At 55.1% G+C, this 24,063-nt stretch overlaps 1 protein-coding gene across 1 annotated transcript in view; it reads left to right on the top strand.

Annotated features, from left to right (window-relative positions):
- KLHL29 (kelch like family member 29) overlaps positions 1-23,581 on the top strand; it is a 313,708-nt gene extending 290,127 nt beyond the window's left edge. The window contains 8 exon segments of the mRNA XM_036874037.1: positions 8,263-8,465; positions 9,622-9,881; positions 12,272-12,470; positions 12,613-12,795; positions 13,001-13,181; positions 18,650-18,843; positions 19,206-19,350; positions 21,406-23,581. Coding sequence (XP_036729932.1) covers positions 8,263-8,465; positions 9,622-9,881; positions 12,272-12,470; positions 12,613-12,795; positions 13,001-13,181; positions 18,650-18,843; positions 19,206-19,350; positions 21,406-21,589 — 1,549 coding nt within the window. The 3' untranslated portion in view covers positions 21,590-23,581.
- The last annotated feature ends 482 nt before the right edge of the window (positions 23,582-24,063 follow it).

The raw sequence follows: 24,063 nt of genomic DNA, 5'->3' as shown, positions 1-24,063 counted from the left end.
GGGGCCGGCCCAGGGTAACGCTCCTGTTTCTCTCACCCATCAGCAGATTAATGCCGCTGCTCATTTTGCCTTGCAGCCTCTCCGGGGCGGACGCTGAGCCGGGACTGTGCTCCGAGTGGGAGGACAGAACCTCTGCTTGCTTCCCAGTGCTGTGTTTGGACTTGCCAACTAACCCCAGAGTGACTGTGTTTTGTTTCAGGATGGCACACTGGCTGGCATCTCCTTTCCAATCTGTTGTGTCCTTTCACTTAGAGCTGAGCTGCCCGGCGTGCGAGCCCCGCCGAGCCGCGCTGGCCCCAGCCACGCAGGAAGGGGCAGGCTCTTTGTGACTTCCAGTCTCACGGACAGCTCGGGTCTCCCACCCCCAGTGCTTGGGTTCTCTCTGTCCGAGCACAGGGGTCAGGGGCATGAGCTCTGGGGTGAAGGGGCACGGCCAGTGGCTTCTTCAGGCCAAGGGAGGGCTTTGTGCTGCCACTCTTGGCAAATTCTCAACTGACAGTGACCAGCAACTGGCCACTGGATTGCAGATGTGGCATCTTAGGCCTTGGTCCCTGATCCAGATCAGTTGGAGAGCACAGCGGTGGCAGGATGCAGGGACAGGTTGGCACTGAGCGATGGCCCAGCCCTGGGTTAGAAAGATGCGGGCAAGAGGAGCACAGGAGCTCTTTGACTGCCTTCAGAGACCTAACATGTAAACCAAAACCTTGCACACAACAGAGAAGAGATACCACTAGCTGGGAACCCAAAGTAGTGAAAGCTTCTTGGACAGACCAAAAAGAAGGAGGAAGAACATTCCAGGCAAAGGATGGGTTGTGGGGAATGTTCTGGAATGCAAGGAACATTCTGGAATGTTTTAGAATATTCCAGGCAAGGGATGGGTTGCCTGGAATAAAAAATTGAAGACAGAGACAGTCGAGCAGTGGGGATGGGGAGATGGCCTTCTCAGAGATAGGTTGAGCTAGGTTGGGATGGGCAGACAGGCCCTGACCTCCAGGCTAGGGCCCTGGGCTCAGTCTGAGGGTGTGGAGGCCGTCAGGGTAAGTGGAGTGGGGATGCCCACCTTCAGGTAGGAGAACTGCAGGATGTGACTCAGTAACCCTAAGGGGAAAAGATGGGTGCAGGGGCTGAAAGGCTGTCACCGGAGGAGAGAGGGCAGCCTCTTGGGAGCTGGGAGACCTGGGTTCTACATCTGACTCTGCCACTCATCCTATGACCCCAGGCAAGTCACACCCTCTCCCTCAGGCCTCGGGTTTTCTCATCTGTAATAGAGGAGGTTGGTTCAAATGATGTCCAGGTTTCCTTCCTGCTCTGATATCCCAGGGTGACAGTGAGGGGATGGGCAGGGCTTCCCAAATGCAAGCACGGGGACATGAGAAGGGCGAAGTCACAGACAGGCAGGTCCATGGACCAAGGTCAGGGGAGAGCTAGGGGAAGGTGATGCACTGAGCGTCTGGCATGTCGAGTTTTAGCAGCCTGAAGATACCCAAGTAGAGACACCTGGTAGGCAGCCAAACGGATGGATCCGAACCCAGAGAGGTCTGAGGTCTGTGGAGACAAGGCTGTGTCTTCAGCGTACAGGAGGGTCACTCAGCGGGAGAGGTGGCCACAGCAGAGCCCAAAGGCGCCCCTTCAGTTCAAAATCACAAGCTTAATTTGCAGCCATTTTCAATTTTACTTCTCTCATCCTAACCATGAGCACATGTCACCATCTCTGCCGATAGCTGCAAACAGATTCCTTCCATGGGGAGGAAAGCAGACTCTCTTCGGGAAGGTGATTTCCTTCTGGCCATGTAAAATCCTCAAGAATTTCACATTCTTAGTGATCGGGTAGCAGCTGATGTTGCCACGTCACTTCAGTCTCCTCGAGACTGTGGAGCCTCCAAACCTGTGACCCTGGAGACTTAACATGCAGTGGCCCAAATGGCCCAGCAGGGGAGACGGGGCCCTGCCCGCCGAACCCCAGGCAGGGTCTTCCCTCTCAGGCAGCTGCACTAACAAGAGCAGAGGGTGTGGGGACGAGCTGTGGGACATGACATGCTGGTCCTTACCTTCGTGAGGGCCCAGGTGAGCACTGTCAGAGGTGGGGGGCCCAACCTCTGCCATCCTGGGACCCCCAGCCTTGAGGCTCAGACTGGACTCCCTCCCACCTCTAGCCTGGGGCGGGTGATGCGTTCACCGCTTTGGCCCCATTGAGGACCCTGTCCCAGCCCCAGCCCCAGCCCCAGTGTGGACGCCCTCACCTGGAGCCACAGGCCAGACCTAGGGAGCGCAGTCATTCCCTACTCTTTGCCCAGCAAACAAGCAGGAGCCCCTCCCAGGTACAGGTCTTGTGAGAATCACTGGATGAGCTGGGTCTCTGCCCTCAGGGAGCCCACGGTCTGGTGGAGAAAGTGTAAAGAAGTGCACCTGGGAGAGCAGGATGAGGGTAGCAGTGGAGGTTTGGAGCTCCCAGGCCGAGTGACTGACTCTACAGGGGGAGGGGCATTCAGAGACGGTCCCCGGGAAGAGGTGGCATCTGGCTTGGGTTTTGAACCCAGAGGGGAATTGGCCAGGCAAGTGGGGGCAGGGCCTCAGGACAACAGGTTTTGAAGGCAGCAAGTGACCTGGTGTCCCTGCAACGCCAAGTGCAAGGTGAAGACAGAGGGAATGAGGCGACGTGGGAGGAGGGAGCCGGGTCATGGGGCTCTGTTTTAAGCCTGGGGTGTCATGGTCAGACTTGCAATCCATAAAGATGACACGTGGACCGTGAGCGGGAGAGCCGGGTCTCAGAGTGCTCTCTGAACGAGCCTCTGATTCCCCTTCGGCCCATCAGCCCCCCATCAGCCCCCACACCCCACCAGCCCCATGGCCGTGCAGACTTCCTGCCCAGAGCCCCATTCTCCAGGCTCCAGGCCGACCTCCACTGTGTCCACCTGTTCCTCCTTCACCTGTGCTCATACTTTTGCTGAGGCTGCAACAGCTTCTTGCCCTTCATCTTCCCTTATTTAGTTTCAAACTCTAGTCTTCTTCCTCTGACAAGGGCAAGACCCAGCCCACAGGGAGACTTGCTGAGATGTCTAATGTCATCCTGCAAACCCTCCCACTGACCCTGAGGAGCAGGTGCCATTAGTACCCCCATTCTACAGGTAAAGAGATTGAGACAAGAGAACTTTAGGTAAACAGTAGATCTGGGATTTGAACTGAGGTCTGACTCCAAAGCTCATGCTCTTACCATCATCCATTTGCTAACCCAGAGAAGAACAAAACTGCACTTTTTGTTTGTGCACAAAGTTTGTAAGGAAGGGAAATAAAATCTCAGTGTTGACAGTGTAGACAGATATGCAAGGAAAAGGGACGCAGAGTGTGTGTGTGTACTCGTGCACGCGTGTGTATCTATTAGAAACACTTGTAAACTGGCCACAGGATCTGCCCAAGAGAAGACACAATCCCCCCCTGAGACAGGTACCTAAGTCGCAGGACCTCTCCCTCACACCCAGGAGGGGCCAGGTCCCCTTGAGTGAGGGCTGGAAGAGGCTCGAGGAGGCCAGGAGAAGAGCGCACAAGGCCATGGGGAAGCTCAAAGCAAAGCCCAGGCTGAGACAGCTGGGCTGCCCCATCATCCATCTGTTGCCCCATCTGAGTCCCTATGAATCAGGTGAAAACCTGGCAGGAAAAGGAGCTGCAGCTCTGTCTTTGGATAATGTGAAGGCTAGTGCTGCGTAACAACCAGGCCTCACCTGCATCCCAGCTGGAGGGGGAACCCCAGGAGGACTGAGTGGAGGAGAGGACTGTGGGCTGAGCCTCCTTCCAGGTTTCAGGAAGGAAGGAGGATAGGTTTGAGCAGACTAGACCTAGTGGGGTCCTGGGGATGCAGCCCCCAAGTCACAAGAGTCACTTCTCAACCCCAGCAAGCAGGACCTAGGTCTGCCCTGGACTTTCTCTCTGGGCTCATGGAGGAGAAGTCCCTTCACTTGCCCCCCAGGAGCCAAGGAGTTCTGGAGGATGGTTGGTGCCACCAGGGGCACTGGCTGCCCTCACTGGCTGGGCGGGCTGCAGGCCCCATCAGAGGGGACAGGACTGTTCTTCTTTAGAGACAGCAGGGACACTGCCCTCCCTGCCGAGAGTGTGGGAGGAAATGTCCAGCCCCAGAGGAGCACTGCCCTCTGGTCCCACCAAATGGGACAGAGACCTGGCATTCTACCTTCCAGCGGAAACCCTCATCTCGCTAAGCCCGTTGGAGCCACCGATGTGTTTGAACTATATCCTCTTTTCATAGTAAATGAAAACAGATGAACAAACTGATTTCATGCAGGTTGATTTTCACAAGCCCCATGTGTAGACTCTGGGCTTCTCACACCAGCTCCCTCTCCAGAGGAAGCTAAAAGGATCTCTCTAATTGAGTGGCACAGACCCGGGATAGAGGGGAGCCCAACAGACGTTAATGCAGTAGTCAAGCCATATGCCTTTGCCCTCCTTCCCCGAGAAGCTGGGCATTTGTGGGTGGCAGTCTGCCCCCTTTTCTGGGAGAATAAAGCAGTGTGACTAGAAGAGCAGATAGTCACACTTCTCTAATACTGGCAGAATGACATGAGCCAGACTTATTGCCAGGAAAGTCCTCAGACCCAATGAGTCTGGTGTGTGCTTGTGTTTGTGCCCCGGAGCTGATGACACGCTTGAATACCTCTCCGTGGGGCAGGGTGGGCATCACGTCAGGAGGGTGGGGTCACCCTCCTGAGCAGAGCAGGGTACCATACACATTCATCCCTGCTCCGTGACTGTCCCCACCCACCCCTGCCCCAACAGTTCCAGGTCCAGCTTGCAAAATGAAAGCATCTGATCACTGAGGTGTGCGAGGGGTAGATGAGGCACTCTGTCCTGAATTCTGGAGAAGGCAGTTCTTATCCCACGTGAGTGAATTGTTAATGGTGGGGTCGCAAACATCCTAATATTGGGGCTAAGGCATTCCCAGCACATCCACAGACTTAGGCCTGCCAAGCAGAGGCTGTGTCCCACACCCTAGAGACACACCCCATCTTGGGAGAAGGTGACCCCATGAAGTCTTAGTCTTCTGATAGAACCTGGGGGCGCTGTGTGGACTGGGCAGCTCCAGCCTGACCCTCACTCCCATGCTCCGACCCCCAGTTGTCAGGTCCATAGCCCCACCCTGATAAGGCTAGGGCTGCCCGATCTTGCCCTGCTCCCCCCTTCTCCAAGGTCATGTCATGACCCAGATTGCCCAGCAGCTCCCCAGATACTCCATGGGGCTGAGAGAAATGGGATGCTCAGACCCCCAGAGCCAGCTCAGGACAGGGACAGAATGGTTATCTGGGGAGGACACAACTCCCCTCTGGTGACCAGGGCCACCCATCAAGGGCGATACCTCCCAGGGAGTCCTTGCTCAGAGGGAAGAGGTCTAAGGAGCACAGAGGTCCCATCCCAAGACAGTCTGATGGTCAGGGCTGGAGAGTGGCCACCGGCCTCCGTCTGCCCCCACAGCTGTCCGGCCACATGAGAATGCCTGTGTGGACCATAAACATGCCTGTGCAGGGGAGCTGCACGAGGCCTCACTGTCGGGGGCCTCTCTTCCTCCAGATCTTGAACTCAGTCATGTGACAAAGTCTCCATCCCGTCCCCAAGAGTTCCTCATTCCGAGAGGAATGGTCGGTCAGCTCACAGTGTCTGGCATCTGGCCCCAGGGGCCTCCAGCCACTCCCCACAGGTCTTTTGCCCAGCGGCCCCCTCCTCGCCACAGGTTGCCCCCATGGGAATTTGGGGGTCTGGAGGGGCAGAGCCTCAGCCGAGCATCACAGAAGCAGCGGTCCTCTTCAACCCTGGACAGCACCTGCAATGGTTGACATCCCGTGAGCCTCCCCAAGCAACCCCTTGGCTCCTAGCCATGCAAGCATCACCTTGTCCCCAGGACCCTCTCCCTGGCTCAGACTCTGGGCAAGACAACATCTCCCCACAAGTGCAGCCATGCAGGTCCCATCAGACCTCTCACTCGGGGCCGGGGGCTCCACTGGCCTTCCATCTACCCAACACCCCTCCTCACAGTGTTGTTCCTTGGTTCTCAGGGTCACAAGTCACATGCGTTTCAGCGCGTGTATGTGCACGTGTGTGTGCACATCCTAAAGTCCCACCTCAGCTCTTCACTGATTTTGTGCTGAGGACTCGTGGGGAGACTGGAGAGCTGGCCAGAGCGGGAGTCAGCAGTGGCTGTGAGCCTTGGGAGAAGGGGAGCAGCCCTACTTTGGTCTCATCAGCCCTGCCCTGGCTGTGGCCCAACGTGACCTCTGCAGAGCATGAAGGGCGTGGGGGTGAGGGTGTGGAGGCCAGAGAGTGGCAGGTAGGAAGGAAGGCAGAGTAGAGTAAGAGGTTGACCAGATGGCCCCGGAGGCCTGGGGTGTGGAGAATGTCTGTGGTTTCAAGTGATCATATAATAAACCATTTTTATACTTAACAAAGTCACCCAAGCATGGGACTCCATCCTGACAGCAGAACACTAGGTGTGTTAAGACACTTTAAAACTCACACACACTGTGTACATCTATGGGTTTGAGAAGGGGCTCTGCTCAGACCCTCTGTTTAGCCTGTACCTTTCCGGTCAGCTTTCTGGGCTTGCCCAGGGCTCAAGGCAGAATGAAGCCTTCAGGCCCCTGGTCAGATGAGCCATCCTACGTGGAGGTGCAGAGTGGCACCCCTGGGAGGAGGGCCTGGACGCAGGCTCACTGCTTCACCTGTTCCCTGCCAGGTCATATTTGTATTGTAAAAGCCGTGGGAGGCCAGTGCCTAACCGGAGAGAATGTTGCTCAAACGGTGGCATTCCAGGTTCTGTTTTGTAGAGCAGAGTCTCCCGGGAAGGTGTTTTCCAGTCTCTGTCATGTGAACTCTGTGGGACTTTGGACCTCATCCAGTTCAGTCCTCTGTTTTGCAGATAAGGAGCCTGAGGGCCAGAGGGACCAAGGCTGCCTGCCTGTCGGTGGCAGGGCTGGGGCACCCAGGTCCCCTAACTCCCTGCTTACATGGGAGTCGGCCTCTCTCTGGGGCCAGCCTGCTCAGCTGCCGGACACTCCACACCCCCACTGCCAGCCACAGGTGCACCCAAGAGACCAGTCGCAAGAGTCTTGGCCCCTGGCCTCCTCAGGACAGGGTGCGGAGGCAGGGCCAGGAATGCAGAGGTCATTTCCCAGCACGTGGCTGAACTCAGCCCCCCGGGCAGGACCAGGCTCAGTGCGGGAAGCAGGACAGGTCAGATCGGCCAAGACCGCGTGCCAAGCTGATCGCCTCTGAGAACCCTGCCTCCTCCCTCTTAACTCTCTGGGTGTTTCTCCTCTTGGTCACTTCTCGATTGGTGTTATTTTTGCTTCATCTTATCTGTTTCCTTCCAGGTCCAGCTTTAGGGCGCGGCTGCCAGGCCTTAGGAGCCTTTGCAATGGTTTTGTATTTCTGTAGACACCAGATTTAAACATATTTATATATCTGTGTCCCTCCCCTGCTCCCCCAGTTCACAAGCCCGATGCACACTCTACACGCAGGCCACTCTGACCTCTGACCCCGTGTTCCATGTGACAGGAGGCCCCACCCCGGGCCAGGTCCTAGGTCATGGCTGCTGGCTGTCTGTGGCGGAAGTCCTTGGTTGTTCTCCCTCCCCTCCTCCTGGCTCTAACCATTCTGTCCGTCTATCTCGTCTCGTCCTCAGTTTCCAAGCAATGTCATGAAGGGCTTCCTTTCCATGCCTAAAAGGAAACAATATGTTTTTGGAAAGAGGTGGGGCTGGAGTCGGGGTTCCGGGACGGCTTGGGGCCCTCAGTCTTCTGGGCAATCAAGGGATTGGCTGTGATCACAGACGTTTGGGAGCCTCAGTCATGCTGGACACTCTCCCATTGGAGGCAGACGGGCCCTGGGGCCCGGGACCTGCTGGCCATGTTTTGTTTGGCGGAGACGCCGGGGCCAGCAGTGGAGCCGAACCATATTGTTTCCCTTTGAGGCCAGTCCTGGTCCTCGTCCCCATCCACAGCTCATGCTTTTCGATTTGCATCTTTTTTTTGCATGGACATGCCGAGTAGTGATAAGCAGGGTTTTCTGTTCTTCTGGGCGTCTCTGGTCAGACTCTTCTCTTTCAGATCCCGTGTAAGGTCGCTAGGTTCAGGTGTGTCACTGCTGTGTCCCTTGAGTCCTAAAATGAAGGGCGTGACCGAGGTGTGCAGGGAGACCTAGCCCTGTGAGGAGGCGGCGCCGTGGCCGCAGGGCGGCAGGTAAGGACACCCTGGTCTCTGTGCCTAGGTCGGTGCAAGACGGCAGCCAGTGCGGCCGGGAGAAGCTGGAGCTCGTCCTGTCCAACCTGCAGGCCGACGTCCTGGAGCTGCTGCTGGAGTTTGTCTACACGGGCTCCCTGGTCATCGACGCGGCCAACGCCAAGACCCTGCTGGAGGCAGCCAGCAAGTTCCAGTTCCGCACCTTCTGCAAAGTCTGCGTGTCCTTTCTCGGTGAGCCGCGGGGACCAGTGCTGAGGGGCAAACGGTTCAGAAGCAGCAAAGGATTGAGAGCGAAGGGCTGTGCGCGCCCGGCCAGACCGCCTCGGGGTGTAGCTGGATTCCACAGCGGTTTTAAGGTGGTAATTCGGGTAACTGTGCACAAAGGCCTCTGCTCACTGGTGGGCAGAGCGTTCTCTGCATTGCTCCTCTGACGGCCGCAGAGGCCACACCGGGACCCCCGGCAGCCTTGCGAGGACAAATGGACCGAGAAGCCTGCGTGAACGGTCTGTTCATGGGGAGCCTGTGCCCTGGCCTCACAGCCCTGCTCTCTGAACACTGAACAAAGTTGCTTCTGTTAGACCCAACCCAGAGAACACACTCACTTACAGTTTGGAGCTGCCCAGTTTGGTGAGAGCAGGGAGAGGGAAGGGCAGAGACAGGAGTCACCAGGACCGGCCTGGGTGTGGAGTGAGAGAGCTGGGGATGGGAGCAGGCCAGGCGGGGATGGCCAGGGGCCTGAGGTGTGACCTTGGGGGAATGAGCCGTCTAGAAGGGTCAGGAACCACAGCTCCTGAGTTGGGCCCACAAAAGTGATGGGCCTCCTGGGACCCAGACACGTCTAGACTAGAATAACCATTAGTCGGATCTCAGGAGCTCTGGCCAGACTGACCCCAGGTCTGGAGGTCAGCTTGGGTGAGGCCGAGACCCATGGGAGGTGGTGGGTGGGCTTATAAGGGGTGTTACTGCTGCCATGACTCTAAGGTAGAAGGCTGTGACCCCAGACGTGCCTGTCACAGTTATGGCAGACACCATAAGCCTCAGTGTGACCCCCAGGCCTCAGTGTGACCCCCCCCAAGCCCAGGCCTCTTTCACCCACAGGCACTGAAAAAGGTCCGAGCCTGGCACTGACACTCCATACCTCAGTCTCGGTCCTTCTGCCGGGACCTGCCGGAGCAGAGGGAGGCCCCGGGGAAGTCAGTATGAGCCGCGGCAGAGAAAATGCCAGAAAATGGATCTGAAGATCCAGGAACACGGGAAATGGGCTTGTGGGGACTCTGAATGCTGAAGGCAGGTCACAAAGACATGAGCTCAGAGAGGGATCCAGAGTGATGGTGACCCCTTCCAGGGCCCTGCAGTCAGTGGTCCCGTCCTGTGCTCTTGCCCCCAGAGAAGCAGCTGACGGCCAGCAACTGCCTGGGGGTGCTGGCCATGGCCGAGGCCATGCAGTGCGGCGAGCTCTACCACATGGCCAAGGCCTTTGCGCTGCAGATCTTCCCCGAGGTGGCGACCCAGGAGGAGATCCTAAACATCTCCAAGGATGACTTCATCGCCTACATCGCCAATGACAGCCTCAACACCAAGGCCGAGGAGCTAGTGTACGAGACCGTCATCAAGTGGATCAAGAAGGACCCCGTGTCCCGTGCGCAGGTAGGGCCTGCCCCACCCCCACCCGGCTTGCCCCTTCTCCCTCACAGTACAGGGATCGTGTCTGGAGCAAGGGGCCAGGAAGTTAGCGGAGGCAGGGCTGCCTGGTCTGACCAGCGGTGGGAGCATCTGAGAGCCAGCAGGCCCGGGTAGGGAGGCTGGACCAGCTCCCGTGGGTGCAGAGAGGTGAAGGGGGATGAGAGATGAGAAATCAGGCACTAGAGGGTTCTCTAGGGCTGGCAGGGGATTGTGGGCAGCGGCCAGTGCAGCCTGGCTCTTTCCCTGCCTGCGTCCTCCATCCGAAGTCACAGCCGCTTGCATGGAGACTCACCCGGCCCCTGACGCTGCAGACTTGCAAGGGAGTTCCTTGACTCTGCTCTCCCAGTCACTGGGAGCTCAAAGTCCCCCCAGAGAGCAGCAAATGGGAGGACGGAGTCAGGGAGGCGGGAGCCCAGAACGAGCTGAGGCAGCTGAGTGACACATGACAGGGGCTACTTTGTTGCGTGTGGAACAAGAAGAGCCATGAGGGAGGGAGGGATGGGGCGGGCGCGGGCATCCACAGCCATGGGTGGATACAGGATGCAGAGATGGCTCTCCACCCCTGCCCCAGCCACTGGGCCCAGGAGAAGGCGGTCCTCTGACTGATCAGGCGGGGACGGGGCAAGATTCATTTTCAGAGGAAGGAAGTCAGGTTGGGCGGCTGTAATAATGACCACCACCATCCACCACAATGCCCAAATCTGTCTCCAGCCCAGACCTCTGCCTTTGATTGTCTACTGGACAGCTCCAGCCCATGTCCCCCAAGCCCCTCTAATTCATAAACCCCCAGACCTACACATTTTGCTGTGTTCCTTATTTCAGTTCTGCCCATTACCCATGGCAGAAGTTGAGAGTCCTCCCACACCTTCCACCTCCACTTGGCCACACACTACTGCCACTTGTGCCTCCTCTTACGAGAGCCAGCTTCTCTCTCTCCCCATTCAAGGCCCCTGATCTCACCAGGATGACTGCAGTCATCTCCTGAGAGATTTCCCTGCCTTCAGTCTCCTCCTTCCAAATTCATTCCCACCCTGCAACGTGGCGGTCTTCCTAGGAGCATGTTTGGTCCTGTAATTTCTCTGTTTAAAACCCCTCATGAGGGAATTCCCTGGCAGTCCAGCAGTTAGGACTCAGCGCTTTCACTGCAGAGGGCACAGGTTCGATCCCCGGTCCAGGAACTAAGATCCCACATGCCGCATGGCACGGCCCCCCCAAAATTTTTTAATAAAACTTTTAAAAATAAAAATAAATAAAGTAAAACCCCTCATGAGTGCTCCCATCCACTCTGCAGGAAACACTACACAGCCCTTGGCAAACAAGGCAGGAGGTCAGCGGAGGCCAGTGCCTAGCTGACCTCTCCAGTCTCATTTCTCCCTGTGTGCTGCCCAACGCCCAACAGAAGCCTTCTGCATCCAGCTCCATAGAATCCCGCAAATGCAACACTCTCTTTCACACTCCGATGCCTCTGCGTGTGCTTTGAATCCCTCCCCCTCCCCCTCCCCCCACCCCCCTGCCCCCCACCCCCACTCCTCCTTAGGCCTGGAAAAGTTGGCAATCCTTCCACACCAGGCTCAGATGGCACCCACTCTGGGGAGCCTCCTCTCCTGCACTCCCACAACCCCTAACTAGACTCTTGCTTTGGGAAGAGTCCTTTTATGCGATGGATCCCCTCCCCACCCTTAAACTGTGTGTACCTGGAGGTCAGGGACCAGGTCTTATTGGTCTTTGCACCCCCAATAGCACACTCAATGCGTGGCAAAGAGTGGTCACCAATTAGTTGTTGGATGAAACTAAAATAGAGTGATGAGCAAAGAGTTTGACAGACAAGAGGGAGATTCACATCAGTCCATGAAAAGCCTTTAATGCAGGTGAGGGGGTCCAATGGGATGCCACGAAAGGGGTTTGCCGGTGACGGGGAGGCACAGGTTCTGATGGTTATGACTCGCAAGCTCGATGATCACCATCCGCTCTCCTGGGCCCTCCCACCCCTTCCTGAGCTCCTGCCCCACCTCGTCAAGGATCAGGATCCTCATTTCAGTCCACTGCAGCCTGGTGTGAAGCAGAGGCCCACGACCTGGGTGGAGGCAGGGAGAAGGTGCTCAAGAGACCGATGGATGGTCCACCCCAGGGTCAGACCTCCCCCTTCCTTCCCTCCTCGCCTCCTGTTGCTGGGAGCGCCCGTCAGCTCTGCCTAGGCTGGGGTGAGCAGTGTCGACACTCCCAAGCCAAACGCACACTCGAATTACCCATTTTGCCCAGTCCCACACCTCTCCCTTCTTCCTTCTCAACACGACTCACAAGAGGTGGCGCCACCCTATAATCTAAGAAGATCCCATGTCTCCTTGACCCCGCAGTACTCGGCGGAGCTCCTGGCCGTGGTCCGCCTCCCCTTCATCCACCCCAGCTACCTGCTCAACGTGGTTGACAACGAGGAGCTGATCAAGTCATCGGAAGCGTGTCGGGACCTGGTCAACGAGGCCAAACGCTACCACATGCTGCCACACGCCCGCCAGGAGATGCAGACGCCCCGAACGCGGCCCCGCCTCTCAGCAGGTACGGCGGGATATGCCCCGAACCCCCGAAGGCAGGCGCCATGCCGTCAGCCCAGCTCTGGGTGGTCCCCCAAGGAGACGCCAGGCACAGATGTTGACACAGTGTCAGGCTATCCCAAGGGTGCCCATCCGTGTCCCTGCAGGTGTGGCCGAGGTCATCGTTTTGGTTGGGGGCCGTCAGATGGTGGGGATGACCCAGCGCTCACTGGTGGCCGTCACCTGCTGGAACCCGCAGAACAACAAGTGGTACCCCCTGGCCTCACTGCCTTTCTATGACCGCGAGTTCTTCAGTGTAGTGAGTGCCGGGGACAACATCTACCTTTCAGGTGAGGCCCCTCAGGGCTGGGCTGGGGACCGGGCACAGACTTCCCCAGGGGGCCTTTCCCCACACCAGGGTTAAGGAAGGCCAAGGCCACAGGTGTCTACTTTGCAGGGGAAGCCTTCTCCTCCTGCCCCCGGGGCTGCGCCTGCCCAGCCTGGGGCCCTTCCTCACTCCCTGCCCACTCTCTGGACCTCCCATACTGCCCACAGGTGGGATGGAATCAGGGGTGACGCTGGCCGATGTCTGGTGCTACATGTCCCTGCTCGATAACTGGAACCTCGTCTCCAGGATGACGGTCCCCCGCTGTCGGCACAATAGCCTTGTCTATGATGGGAAGATTTACACCCTTGGGGGACTTGGCGTGGCAGGCAACGTGGACCACGTGGAGAGGTAAGGAGGCCACAGTCGCGACAGGGGCGTCCTCTCACATTCCCCAAGAGCTAAAAGCACATCACTCCTCCTCCCCAAACCCCACCCAATTAAGACCCACTGGAGACTGGACTTTTATTTATTTATTTATTTATTTATTTATTTATTTATTTATGGCTGTGTTGGGTCTTCGTTGCTGTGAGCAGGCTTTCTCTAGTTGAGGCGAGCGTGGGCTACTCTTTGTTTCGGTGCTCGGGCTTCTCATTGCGGTGGCTTCTTTTGTTGCGGAGCACAAGCTCTAGGCATGGTGGCTTCAGTAGTTGTGGCTCATGGGCTCAGTAGTTGTGGCTCGCGGGCTCTAGAGCTCAGGCTCAGTAGTTGTGGTGGATGGGCTTAGTTGCTCTGCAGCATGTGGGATCTTCTCGGGCCAGGGATCGAACCCGTTGTCCCCTGCATTGGCAGGCAGATTCTTAACCACTGCACCACCAGGGAAGTCCTGAGGCTGGACATTTAAAGGCCATAGTCCCAGGCTCTTCACACACAGCAAAGGGAGAGGACCGGGGATGGTGGAGTAGAAGCAGGAAGGGTAACAACTGCCCAGCCACCGAGACGGGACATTCTTGTCCCATTCAGGGGTCCAGGCAAGCTGGAGGCATGAGAGCCAATGGTGGAAAAACACAGGATGGGCTTGGACGCCCTGACCAGGCAGTTAGGGAACTTACTGGGACCGGAAGCAGCAGCCCAGTGACTGGCTGGGATGTAGGGTTAAGCTGGAACCAATGGTCCAAATGTGCACCACGCCAGTGGCTGTGCCTTCATGTTCCTGCCAAGTGGAGGTGACACACGAGGGAGCTCCCTTCCTCCCTCCCTCCCACACATCCCAGGAAATCTGCATGTAACCCAGGGAAGAAGGGTCACTGCACACAGGCCTGGCCAACCCTCTAGAATTCTCTAGAATTCTAGCAGGTAAGTCATGTGTATAAAGCCTGCCCTCTGCTGGAAGCTCCAGGCTGGCTGCCTCACCTCGGCCCTTTAAAGCTGGCCGCACCTAGTGGAGGGATCGTGTGTAGGCAGGAGAGGAATAGGCTGGAGGCAGGCGCTTCTCTGGCTGGAAACAGTCTTTTCCTTTGAGACGGGGAAATGGATCATGCAGAGAACAGACACCTTGGAGGGAAACTGTAGAAAGAGCTCAGGCAGTTTTGTGAGTCAGCAGCAGGATGGGGGAAACTGCAGGGCAGTCCTGCTTTTGGAGAATCTAGTGCCCCAGAGAGTGACAAGTTAGGCTGAACTGGCCCCAAGTTCCAACCCTGGGGGTCACGGGTCAGGTCACCGGAGCCCTTTTCCCACATTCTTCCTGCACCCTGGCCCACCCACCAGCCCCCGTCATCAGCTGCCATGGAAAATCACATCTTCCCGTGTGACAGCTTCTCGCCGGTAGAGCCACACAAACCCCTCAGTTTGTATTTTTCCCTCAAAGGCTAATTGGACACTTGATAAATGTTACGGCAAAGATGGTTTCAGAGTGAGACAGGCTCTGGATTTTCACTGTGGGCTTTTAACTCCCCCAAGTGGAGCTCAGAGATGGCTCAGTAACAACATTTAATTGTCATATTGATCTGAAGATAATGGGGAATCCCCGTGTGATTATGAAGATATTAATACTGCCGTTGAACCTGGTTCAGCCCTGATGCCGACAGCCTTCAGTGAGACCCACTGCACACCCATCACGCCCCAAGCTTTCCAGAAGCACCAGGTTCCACTCGTTTGTGATCCACTATAAACACACGAAAATGAGACATTTTCTATGTAGGAGTAAACTGAGCGAGATCTGTCATCCTGTCTTGCTCTTGTCAGCTATTTTTAATCTCCTAAGATGCTGATTACTCATTTTGCAAACTTGTTGATAAATACAGGGATTTGTTCAAGGATCAAATGCACAAGGAAGGGGAACAAACTCCGCTCCTGTTGGGCCCAGGAGGAGTTCGCCAATGCCCAGGAGCAGCCTGTACCAGCCTGCCCTGGCAGCTGGCTAGGCCTTTGTTCCGCTGCAAAACATCAGCTGGGGCACAGAATGAGCAAGACCACCCTGGGAAGCCCAGGAGATGGAGGAGCAGTCCAGGACACGGTGCCCTGAGGCCTTCCCTAGTCCACTGGGATCTGTCAGCCGTCCTTGTATGGACAGGACACAGACCTGAAGACTCTTGGGTGGAGGGTACATGGAAGGGGTGCCCACTGCTTCCCAAGGAGCATAGCTAGACCCCCTTTGGTCAAGTCAATTTCTGTGCCACACAGTGGCAATGATGAGAATTCAGGGTGACAGGAAGGTCGGGGGAATGGGGACAGACACGAGGACACTTTGTTCCCCAGGAAGCACTAATGGTACAAATTGCTCTTATATTGATAATGAATGAGATGTATGGTGCGTTATAATTACCTTACTGTATTGCAGGACTAGAGCAAGATTATATAATTATAGTTTAAAACAACAGTGTAATAGACAAACCTGTATTATATCATTATATAAATAACTGGGTCTAATACTTTATAGCAATATATTGCAGTAGCTGTGGTTACTGGATAAATGATAGCAGAGCGCCGCATTCCGCGGGGTCATTTGCATGTCATTAGCATATCCTTCTCAAGCAGGAAGCTGACAGATTGAGCTGACGGGAGGGCTTGTGGCTTGGCAATCAGCCACCTGGAATAACAAGAAATTCACGTTTGGCAGAATGTGCCATTATACCGAAAGCCTGAAGACTAACAGCCACATAATCTTCCACTGTCTCCCAGCTCCTTCTGCAGGAGCTCTTTGGATCTCTGCCACATCGGCTTAAAAAACAGATATCTGAACTTCTGACACTGTCCAAAAAGGCACTTATTCCATTGCTTATTAGCCACGTATCATTCGTTTGGGGCTTAATTGAATCAGCCCCTGCTCCCCTTTCAGGTACTTGAGCTTCTTCTCAAATCCTGAGTCTGTGCAAGCACAGAGCTGGACGTCTCACAGCCAGGGGCACCAGCTAGGAGATACCATCTTCCTGGGTCACCGAGCTGTGACCATGCAATGGCTCATGCCCCAAGGAGGCTCACAAGGAAAAGTGGGCCCTGTGTGCTTCCCGGGAAAGGCGTGCTGGGAGAATCCCAAGGGTGGTGGTGCAGCAAGCCCCTGGCGGAGGCGCCGCCTTGGGTCCAGAGCCCACGAAAGAGCAGTGAACAGCGTGGTGAGCCGTAGATGGAAGATCCAGAGTGAATGCTTGTGAGGGTGGCCCTCAGGGAAAAACTGAGAGACACAGCTGCCCCACTAAGAAAGACCTCAAAGATCCCGGTTCAGTGGCCCATTTGCTTAATGCCAAGTCTACTCTTGCCATCAGCTGTGTCTGTTCTCACGTTTTCCCTGCCCTGCCTGGAACTCATGTTCCATCACTTCTCCATCCTCTGACTCTGCCACTTTGTCCTGCACCACAGATCTTAGAGACCTGGTCAAGCCTGTTCAATCCTACCCTTTACCATCACCACGCCTGCCCTCTGGGGGCTGATTGCTGGTGGAGAAAATCACACGGTCTTGTAGATTGGCCCCACTGTGTATTGAAGTCCTCCAACCTCTACTGGATCCTCATGGTGCAGGGAATTTTTTGTGTTTCCCTTGTCAGCTGTTTCTCCCACTCTCAAGAGTGTGCGTCTCCCATCTTCACCTCTCTCCTCAAGGCTCTTACCCCACAGACTCCTCCAATACTTGACTCCTGCTTCACAGAGAAAATGGAGCCATCAATCAAGAACTCTCTCTTTTTCCCGCCATCACTCCTGCATATGTCCTTATGCTCAGGCCATCCTTGCCTTCCTCTCTCATGCCTAAATGGCCACCATTTCCCTGTCTACTCTGGATCCAATTTGCATCCAGCTACCAGGAGCCTCCCATCATCAGCTCTCCCCTCTCTTTCATATATAGTTCATCGTTCCTTATCCACTTGGACTCCTTCCTATCAGCATGGAAACATAATTAAAACTCCCCCCTCCCCAAATTAAAATAAAACCCATGCTGTGCTGGAGCTGGTTCATACTGGTTCATTAGAGCCCACTGTTAAATCTTCAGGAACTCTGCAAGTCAGTTGTTAGCTACAGAGATTATTAAAAATTAAGTCATATAAACTTAGAATTAAATTATTTAAAAACAAAGGTAATCCATACTCAAAACTCATCACTGTCTAATTTTTTTACTACATTTTACTGCTGCCTATGTTCTGGAGGTTGTATGTGTCCACTGCATCTGTACGGGGGGGAAATTCTGTATCCTGGGGCACTACTGCGCATCTCTTCCCAACCCCACATTCAATGATGTCCCATTGGTAGCTTGAAATCAGCCATGATGAGAGGATTTACATTACAGAAGTCAGCAAATGCTACACACCAGGACTTTCTTCCCTGGAGATCTGGTTGTTAAACATTTATCAGCAAAACCCCTCTTAGCTCCATAGTCCTTTCTAAGTCCCACCTTCTTTGTCCATCTCCCCAGTGAAGTTTCATCCAAGAGACGTCTCCACCAGCCAGCTCCACTGCCTGGCTTCCTGCTCCCTCCTCCATACACAAATAGCCCTGCACCTCCCGTTCCACATATGGTGCCCTTGACATGACCACCAGTGACCTGTTGGGGACTTCCTGACCTCCTGTCACATCCTCCGTGCTGCAGCTTTGCCTCTTGTCACATCACCACTCCTCTTGGACTCCTCTCAGCTCCCCTCATACAGGCCGGCATCTCCTCAGTGTCCTCAATCCGTCCTCACCCCACACGCTCCCTGTGAACTACCTCGTCTTCAGTTTCCATCTATGTGCCCATGATCCCAAAGCTGAATATTTAATCCAGACCTAAATAACAACTGCCCCTGCACATCCCCAGTTTGTTACCCACAGATACTTTAAACTTCCCATGAATAAAACCAAAATCATCCTCCTCCCCAAAACTCTCCCAGCCTCGATTCCCTGTCCCATGAGTAGTGCCAGTTTCCCAAGCCAGAGACCCTGAGGCATCCTCAGCGACTCCCTGAAATGAGACATCAATTCATGCTAAACCTTATCAGTTTACCTCTCCTTCTGTTCCCACCTCCTTCCTTGGTCCAGGCCACTATTTCCCCAGTTTCCAGCCCATGGGCTGGGTACGTAGGAGATGCCCAGTGCCGGGCTGCTAAATGAAAGAGTAGGACTGAGCTGGACAGAGAGGGCTGAAGAGGCCCGGAAGCTGGGGAGCTGATAGAGGTTTCCACAGACAGACAAGAGCCCCCCTGAGGTTCAGGAGGGAGGCTGAGAGGGCCGGTTTGGGCTAGATCCTGGATGGCCTTGAGTGATTCATCCCAAGTGCCCTCCACTGTGTGATCTCGGGCTACACCGAGGGCAGGAAGTGGGTGGTGGGGCTCCCCCGTGTCTGCTGCCTTGCTTGGGGCCCCTGCCCTGCATGAGGCCCATCTCTGATTCTGGCTCTTCTTCTCCCCTCTCAACAGGTACGACACCATCACCAACCAATGGGAGGCGGTGGCCCCTCTGCCCAAGGCAGTGCACTCGGCAGCAGCCACAGTGTGTGGAGGCAAGATCTACGTGTTCGGGGGCGTGAACGAGGCGGGCCGAGCTGCAGGCGTGCTCCAGTCTTACGTTCCACAGACCAACACATGGAGCTTCATCGAGTCCCCGATGATTGGTGAGAACCAGCTGTCTCCTCGGCCCAGGATCAGGGCAGCGGCCCCACCTCATCGCTTTAGTCGGTGTCAATATTCCCAAACCCAGAGGGCGGGCTGAGCCCAGGGGTTCTGCAGACCCAATCCAGGGGGGTGGGAGGGGAGGGGAGGCCCCAGCTCAGGTGCAGCTGAAGCTCCCACTACCTGGACAAAGGGCAAGCTGGTCCGTGCCAGGTGGCTCCTGGCCCCAGCCTTGTTCTCGGGCCAACCAGTGATATTGGAGGTCTTTGCAGCTCCTGTCCCCTGCAGGGCCTGCTGGGATGGAGGAAGGGAGGGGGCCCAGCAGAGGGCCCTGACCTGCCTGCCTGCTCCGCTCTCCTTGCAGACAACAAGTACGCTCCCGCCGTCACCCTCAATGGCTTCGTTTTCATCCTGGGTGGGGCTTATGCCAGAGCCACCACCATCTATGACCCTGACAAAGGGAACATTAAGGCGGGTCCCAACATGAATCACTCTCGCCAGTTCTGCAGGTGAGGAGGCTGGGCCGGGGAGGAGGAGGGCAGGGGAAGGGACAGCAGGAAGGGTTGGTGCATGATGACTGACCACCATCCAATGACCAAGGCGGTGCCTGGGCCCAGAGCAGCACCAGCCTCCGCCAGCTGCGGGTGTGGGTGTTCGTGCAGAGTGTGAAGCGCCCCAAAAGCCTGACCCTGTGGCTCCAGCTGACCCCACCTCCAAGATGCACAGGAAGGGCTTCCTACAGACACCGGCCCCAGGTCCTTAAGGCCACACCTTCTCTCAGTGAGAGGTGAGGGTGGTGCTATGAGGTCAGCTTCCCCCCAGGACCACCTGCCCGGTCACAGACAAGAGGCAGCAACAGGCCAGAGCTGTGTGATACCCTACATGGGACAGGTGGCTTTTGGGGGAGTGCCCTGATGGCACGCATGATCCTGATGGCTCTTTGGAGCTGGACCCAGTGAGGCACAAGGCACAGCTGCCCTGGAGTCCCGCAGCTGACTGGGCAGAAACACACCCCGACCAGCCCCCCAGGAAGAGAGAGGTAGAGGTCGGAGTGTGGCCTGCTTCCCTGGGCGCTCTGGCCCAGAAAAATTAACCACCCTGGGCAGTGAGACACACACCCTGCTCTTCTAGCCCCACCCTTTCCTGGACTAAGAGGAACTAGGGAAAAACTGGGAACCGCAGAGATCCCATTTGCAGCATTTCCATAACAGAGCCTTCTTGAAGACATCTTGTACCTGTGCAGAGGTGATCCCTGAATCCTCGGTGTGGCAAGAGCATGAAGCATTTATTGAGTGCCTCCTGTTTGTGTGGCACAGCTAGGAAAGCCACAGTCTACCACTGACCTCTTACGTGACCTTGGGCAAATAACTTCCCCTCTCTGGGGAAGTTCTACCTATGAAACACGCCCTTGGACTAGATGAGTGCTAAGTTCCTATTAGTATGAAGATGCTACAGTTCTCGAGCCCTGCTTTCATGTCACATATCCTGCATGGTGGCCGTGTGCAGGGCAGCTCTGACAATACTGCCCCGTGATCAAGACAGCCGCAGTGTGGGCATGGAGAGACAATGCCTGAGGGGAGATTTAAGCTGGGTCTTGCAAGAGAAGCAGGGAAAGGATATGCCGCAAGGGGAGAAGTGTGAGGGGCCCAGATGGCACGGAGCTGCGAGAGAGACAGCTGGGGGCTTCAGTGTCTGGGAGGACGTCTAGATACACATGTTCTGTCCAGGCTCAGATTTTCAGAAATGGGTGGAGACTTTGGAAGGGTTTCTGTTCAATTTCAGGGGACAGCCAAGAAGAAATGGCCATTAGCGGAAATGAGAGAGAACTCGGGGCTGGAAGCATAGATTTGGCATCCGTGTGAAGGGGTAGCTGGGATGCAGTGAGATAGTAAGTGCAGAGGAGCAGAGAGCTGCCCGAGACAGCTTGACCAAGCCCGTGAGTGTGGCCCAGGGAAGGTGCCCGGGCCACCGTCATGACGCTGCAGAGAGCATACCGGGCCCTTGCAGCCACGGGCGGGCAGCAGTTTCAGGTCACACGTGTGAAGGAATCACAGCAGGAAGTTCTGACTCCGAGCACCTGGGCGAGGGTGAAATTCCCAGTCGAGTGGCTGATGCTCAGTTACAACTTAGCTCCTTATTATCCTGTCTGCTATCATTCCGGCGCGTCATGTTCCCAACTGGATTTGAGTGGTAGGAAGGCTCTGTCCCAGCAACACCAAAAAGATGCTCCATAGAGACCCAGTGAACTGAGCCGAGCACCTGTACACAGAGGCTGCTCATCTCCCAGCCGACCTGAGTCAGACGGGCAGGTCCTGGGACACCCAGTATGCATCAGTGTCGGCCACAGCTTGGAGGGTAGTATAGCATGGCGTCCTGATTGGTCCTGGAGGAAAGGTGTTTTTCTTACCCCCGCTGAGGTCAGAGGGCAAAGAAGAGCAGCAAGACCCCACATGACGTTTGCAAAAGGGGAGAGGCAGCCTGCGACAGGACAGGGTGCCGGGAATCTATCTCCAGGTCCCAGGTGGAAATCCAGTGGCTAAGTCTCTCCTCGCTTTCTCTGACAGTGCTGTGGTACTCGATGGCAAGATTTATGCAACTGGAGGCATTGTTAGCAGTGAGGGGCCTGCCCTGGGCAACATGGAAGCCTATGAGCCTGCAACCAACACGTGGGCCCTCCTCCCCCACATGCCCTGCCCCGTGTTCAGACACGGCTGCGTCGTGATAAAGAAATATATTCAAAGCGGCTGACATCAGCGGAAAGCCCACGCCGAGACTGTGGACAGACACGTCTGGTGAGGCAAATGCTACTCACAAAGATCAACTTTCAGCAACACCAATAAGAGGCTGACCAACACAATCAAGGAACTCACTACGCTACACATTTTGAATACCGTCTACATTGAATGTAGGAAATCATCCTCGCCTTTGGGGAAAATGAGGGAGTAGCCTCCGGGCAGCAGGAACCGCGACCGAGCGAGCGAGCTGGGCCTCGGGGCTCCTGCAGAGGCACTTGCTCTGAACGGAGGCGCTCACTCTGCCCGGTGCAATAGTTTCACATATTTTTCAACTGGGAGAGAGAAGCCGTTTTTTCCTTCCTGCAGGGCAAGCTTGATCCCCAGCCAACCATAGATCAGTTATCCTATGACAATATTAGGCGTCAGGCTCTCTTGGAATAAGATCAAAGTGTCCTTATCACTTTGATTCCTACTTTTGTTTTTAACCAATCTACGCTTTCAGTGGCCGAGGGAAAACAAGGGACAATACTATGTATGGGGCCCGAGGCCTAGGAGGCTGCTGGTCCCCCACTGGGTCGAAGATAAGTCCAGGCTCTTTGCGGAGCCAGATGTGACTGGAGCGGCGGCAGCCGTGGGGACAGCTAGGGAGAACCGTCTGTCCCTTCACAGGGTTTCCTACCATGCTTTTGCTGGAGAAGGACAAGGTGATTGTGCTAGCTTTCTCTTATCCCATATGAATTATTTAGATTTCCAAGGCATTTTCTTGATAAACAAAAGGCTATTTTTAAGTACCGAGAGAAGGAGGCGGCCACGAGAGGGATAACGTGGGAATTCCCAAAGCTCTTTGTAGGTAGTGCCAGAGTGGGGCATTTGCTCTAATTTTTCTATGTTCAGAATAGAGGATCTCTCCTGGGTGGGGGGTGAATGCCCCCGTTTTATTTTTAGAAAAAAGTAACTCCCAGACAGCCCCGTAAAAGCCGTGCCTCGTGGAAGCACTGTCATAGAGAGACAACTCTGCTCCTGAAGGAAACCAGTTCTGGCTCGTGATACCAGTTCAGCTCCCTCCATGAGGTAAAGCTGAGGACCCAGGCCAGGTTGGAAGGGAAGGAGGGAGAATACATGTCTACAAAGCACAGGAGACTATTTTTGATATTTATAGCTATATATTAAGGCACCTGCCACAAAGAGCTCTCAGGATGGGGACAGCCTTCTCAGACGAGCCGTGACAGCCAAGGCCTGAGGGGCAAGAGGAGAATCGCTCTTCTAGTAGCAGCTTAACCCCAGCAGGGGGGCCAGAAGGGAGGCCACCCCGTGGCTCACAGAGGAAGGCCTTCCCTCTAGTCCTCAGACCCTCAAACCTCACGTGGTGACCAGCTTCCATTCCAGGGCACGAAGGAGGCAGCCGCCACTGCTGTGCTGTTTCGCTGAAGTTGGTACCAAATACACATTTACCATTTTTATACCTGGTAAGTCGACTTGCCGTCATTTCATCATAAAAACCACTTATAAGGAGAAAAGGACAGGACACGCTCTCCATCTTTCAGTATTTAATGACACAAAGTCCCAATGTCGGGCATCAACTTCTAGCACTACAAGTGTGGCTCCCACTTGGACAAGATACCGAGCTTCGTTATGCAGTTTTTAATATTATTATTTATTCTTTTAAAAAGTAATAAGCACAAAACTACATACGTTGTATGTCATTTAAAGTATTTATGTCAAACAGGGTGCAAGTGTGAACCCAAGGACTGGAGCACAAGTGTCTAACTGCCTGGGGCAGGGCCATGTCAGCGTTGGTGGGCGTCTACCTCCAAAGGAGGTGCTAGTGGTCAGCGAGACTCAACACAGACGACACTGAAATCCTGTTCTCTCCTCAGTTATCACACTGGAGCAAAACTGGCTATTTCTGTGAATGACATAAAACAGGGTTCTCTGTAACGGTGTTGTACATAGTATATGTTTATTGTTAAGTTCTTGTTATAATAAATATATTTATAGATCTAGACTCGGAAGCCAATGTAATGCCTCTGTGTGCCACTGTCCTTGCCACCGAGATGAGAAACCCCAGTGCAGGCCTGTGCCACCTCTCCCATCGGCTGTCTGGGCTCTGTTACAGACTTGAATGCACATCTTGGTGATCATAAAGGATAGGACTCCTCAGCAAGGGAATGAATGTACAGGGCTGAAAGGCAAGAATAAAGGGCAATTAAAGGTCAAAGCTGAAAGGGACTTGCAAACACTCTGGCATCGACTCTGAGGATCTCCCTTCAGTTTAAGTGCTCTTATTACACTTGTGCAACTGAAAACTTCAAAAAGTTAGCTTCCCCCTGGTCTGCTTCCTGTGCCAGAGGCTGTCCTGGAGAACTGTGACAAATCCACATGGCAACTCCACGCCGTCAGCCTGAGAAGAGACGCAACACCCTTCCTTCAGGAAGAACAAGTTGTGACTGCCATTCTAAAATCCAGTCGGGGGGCCTCCCTGCTTTC

This window comes from Balaenoptera musculus, chromosome 13 (genome assembly GCF_009873245.2).
Source record: "Balaenoptera musculus isolate JJ_BM4_2016_0621 chromosome 13, mBalMus1.pri.v3, whole genome shotgun sequence".
Classification (NCBI taxonomy): Eukaryota; Metazoa; Chordata; class Mammalia; order Artiodactyla; family Balaenopteridae; genus Balaenoptera; species Balaenoptera musculus.
Note: the sequence above shows the minus strand (reverse complement) of the source record. Positions and strands in the feature narration are given on the sequence as shown.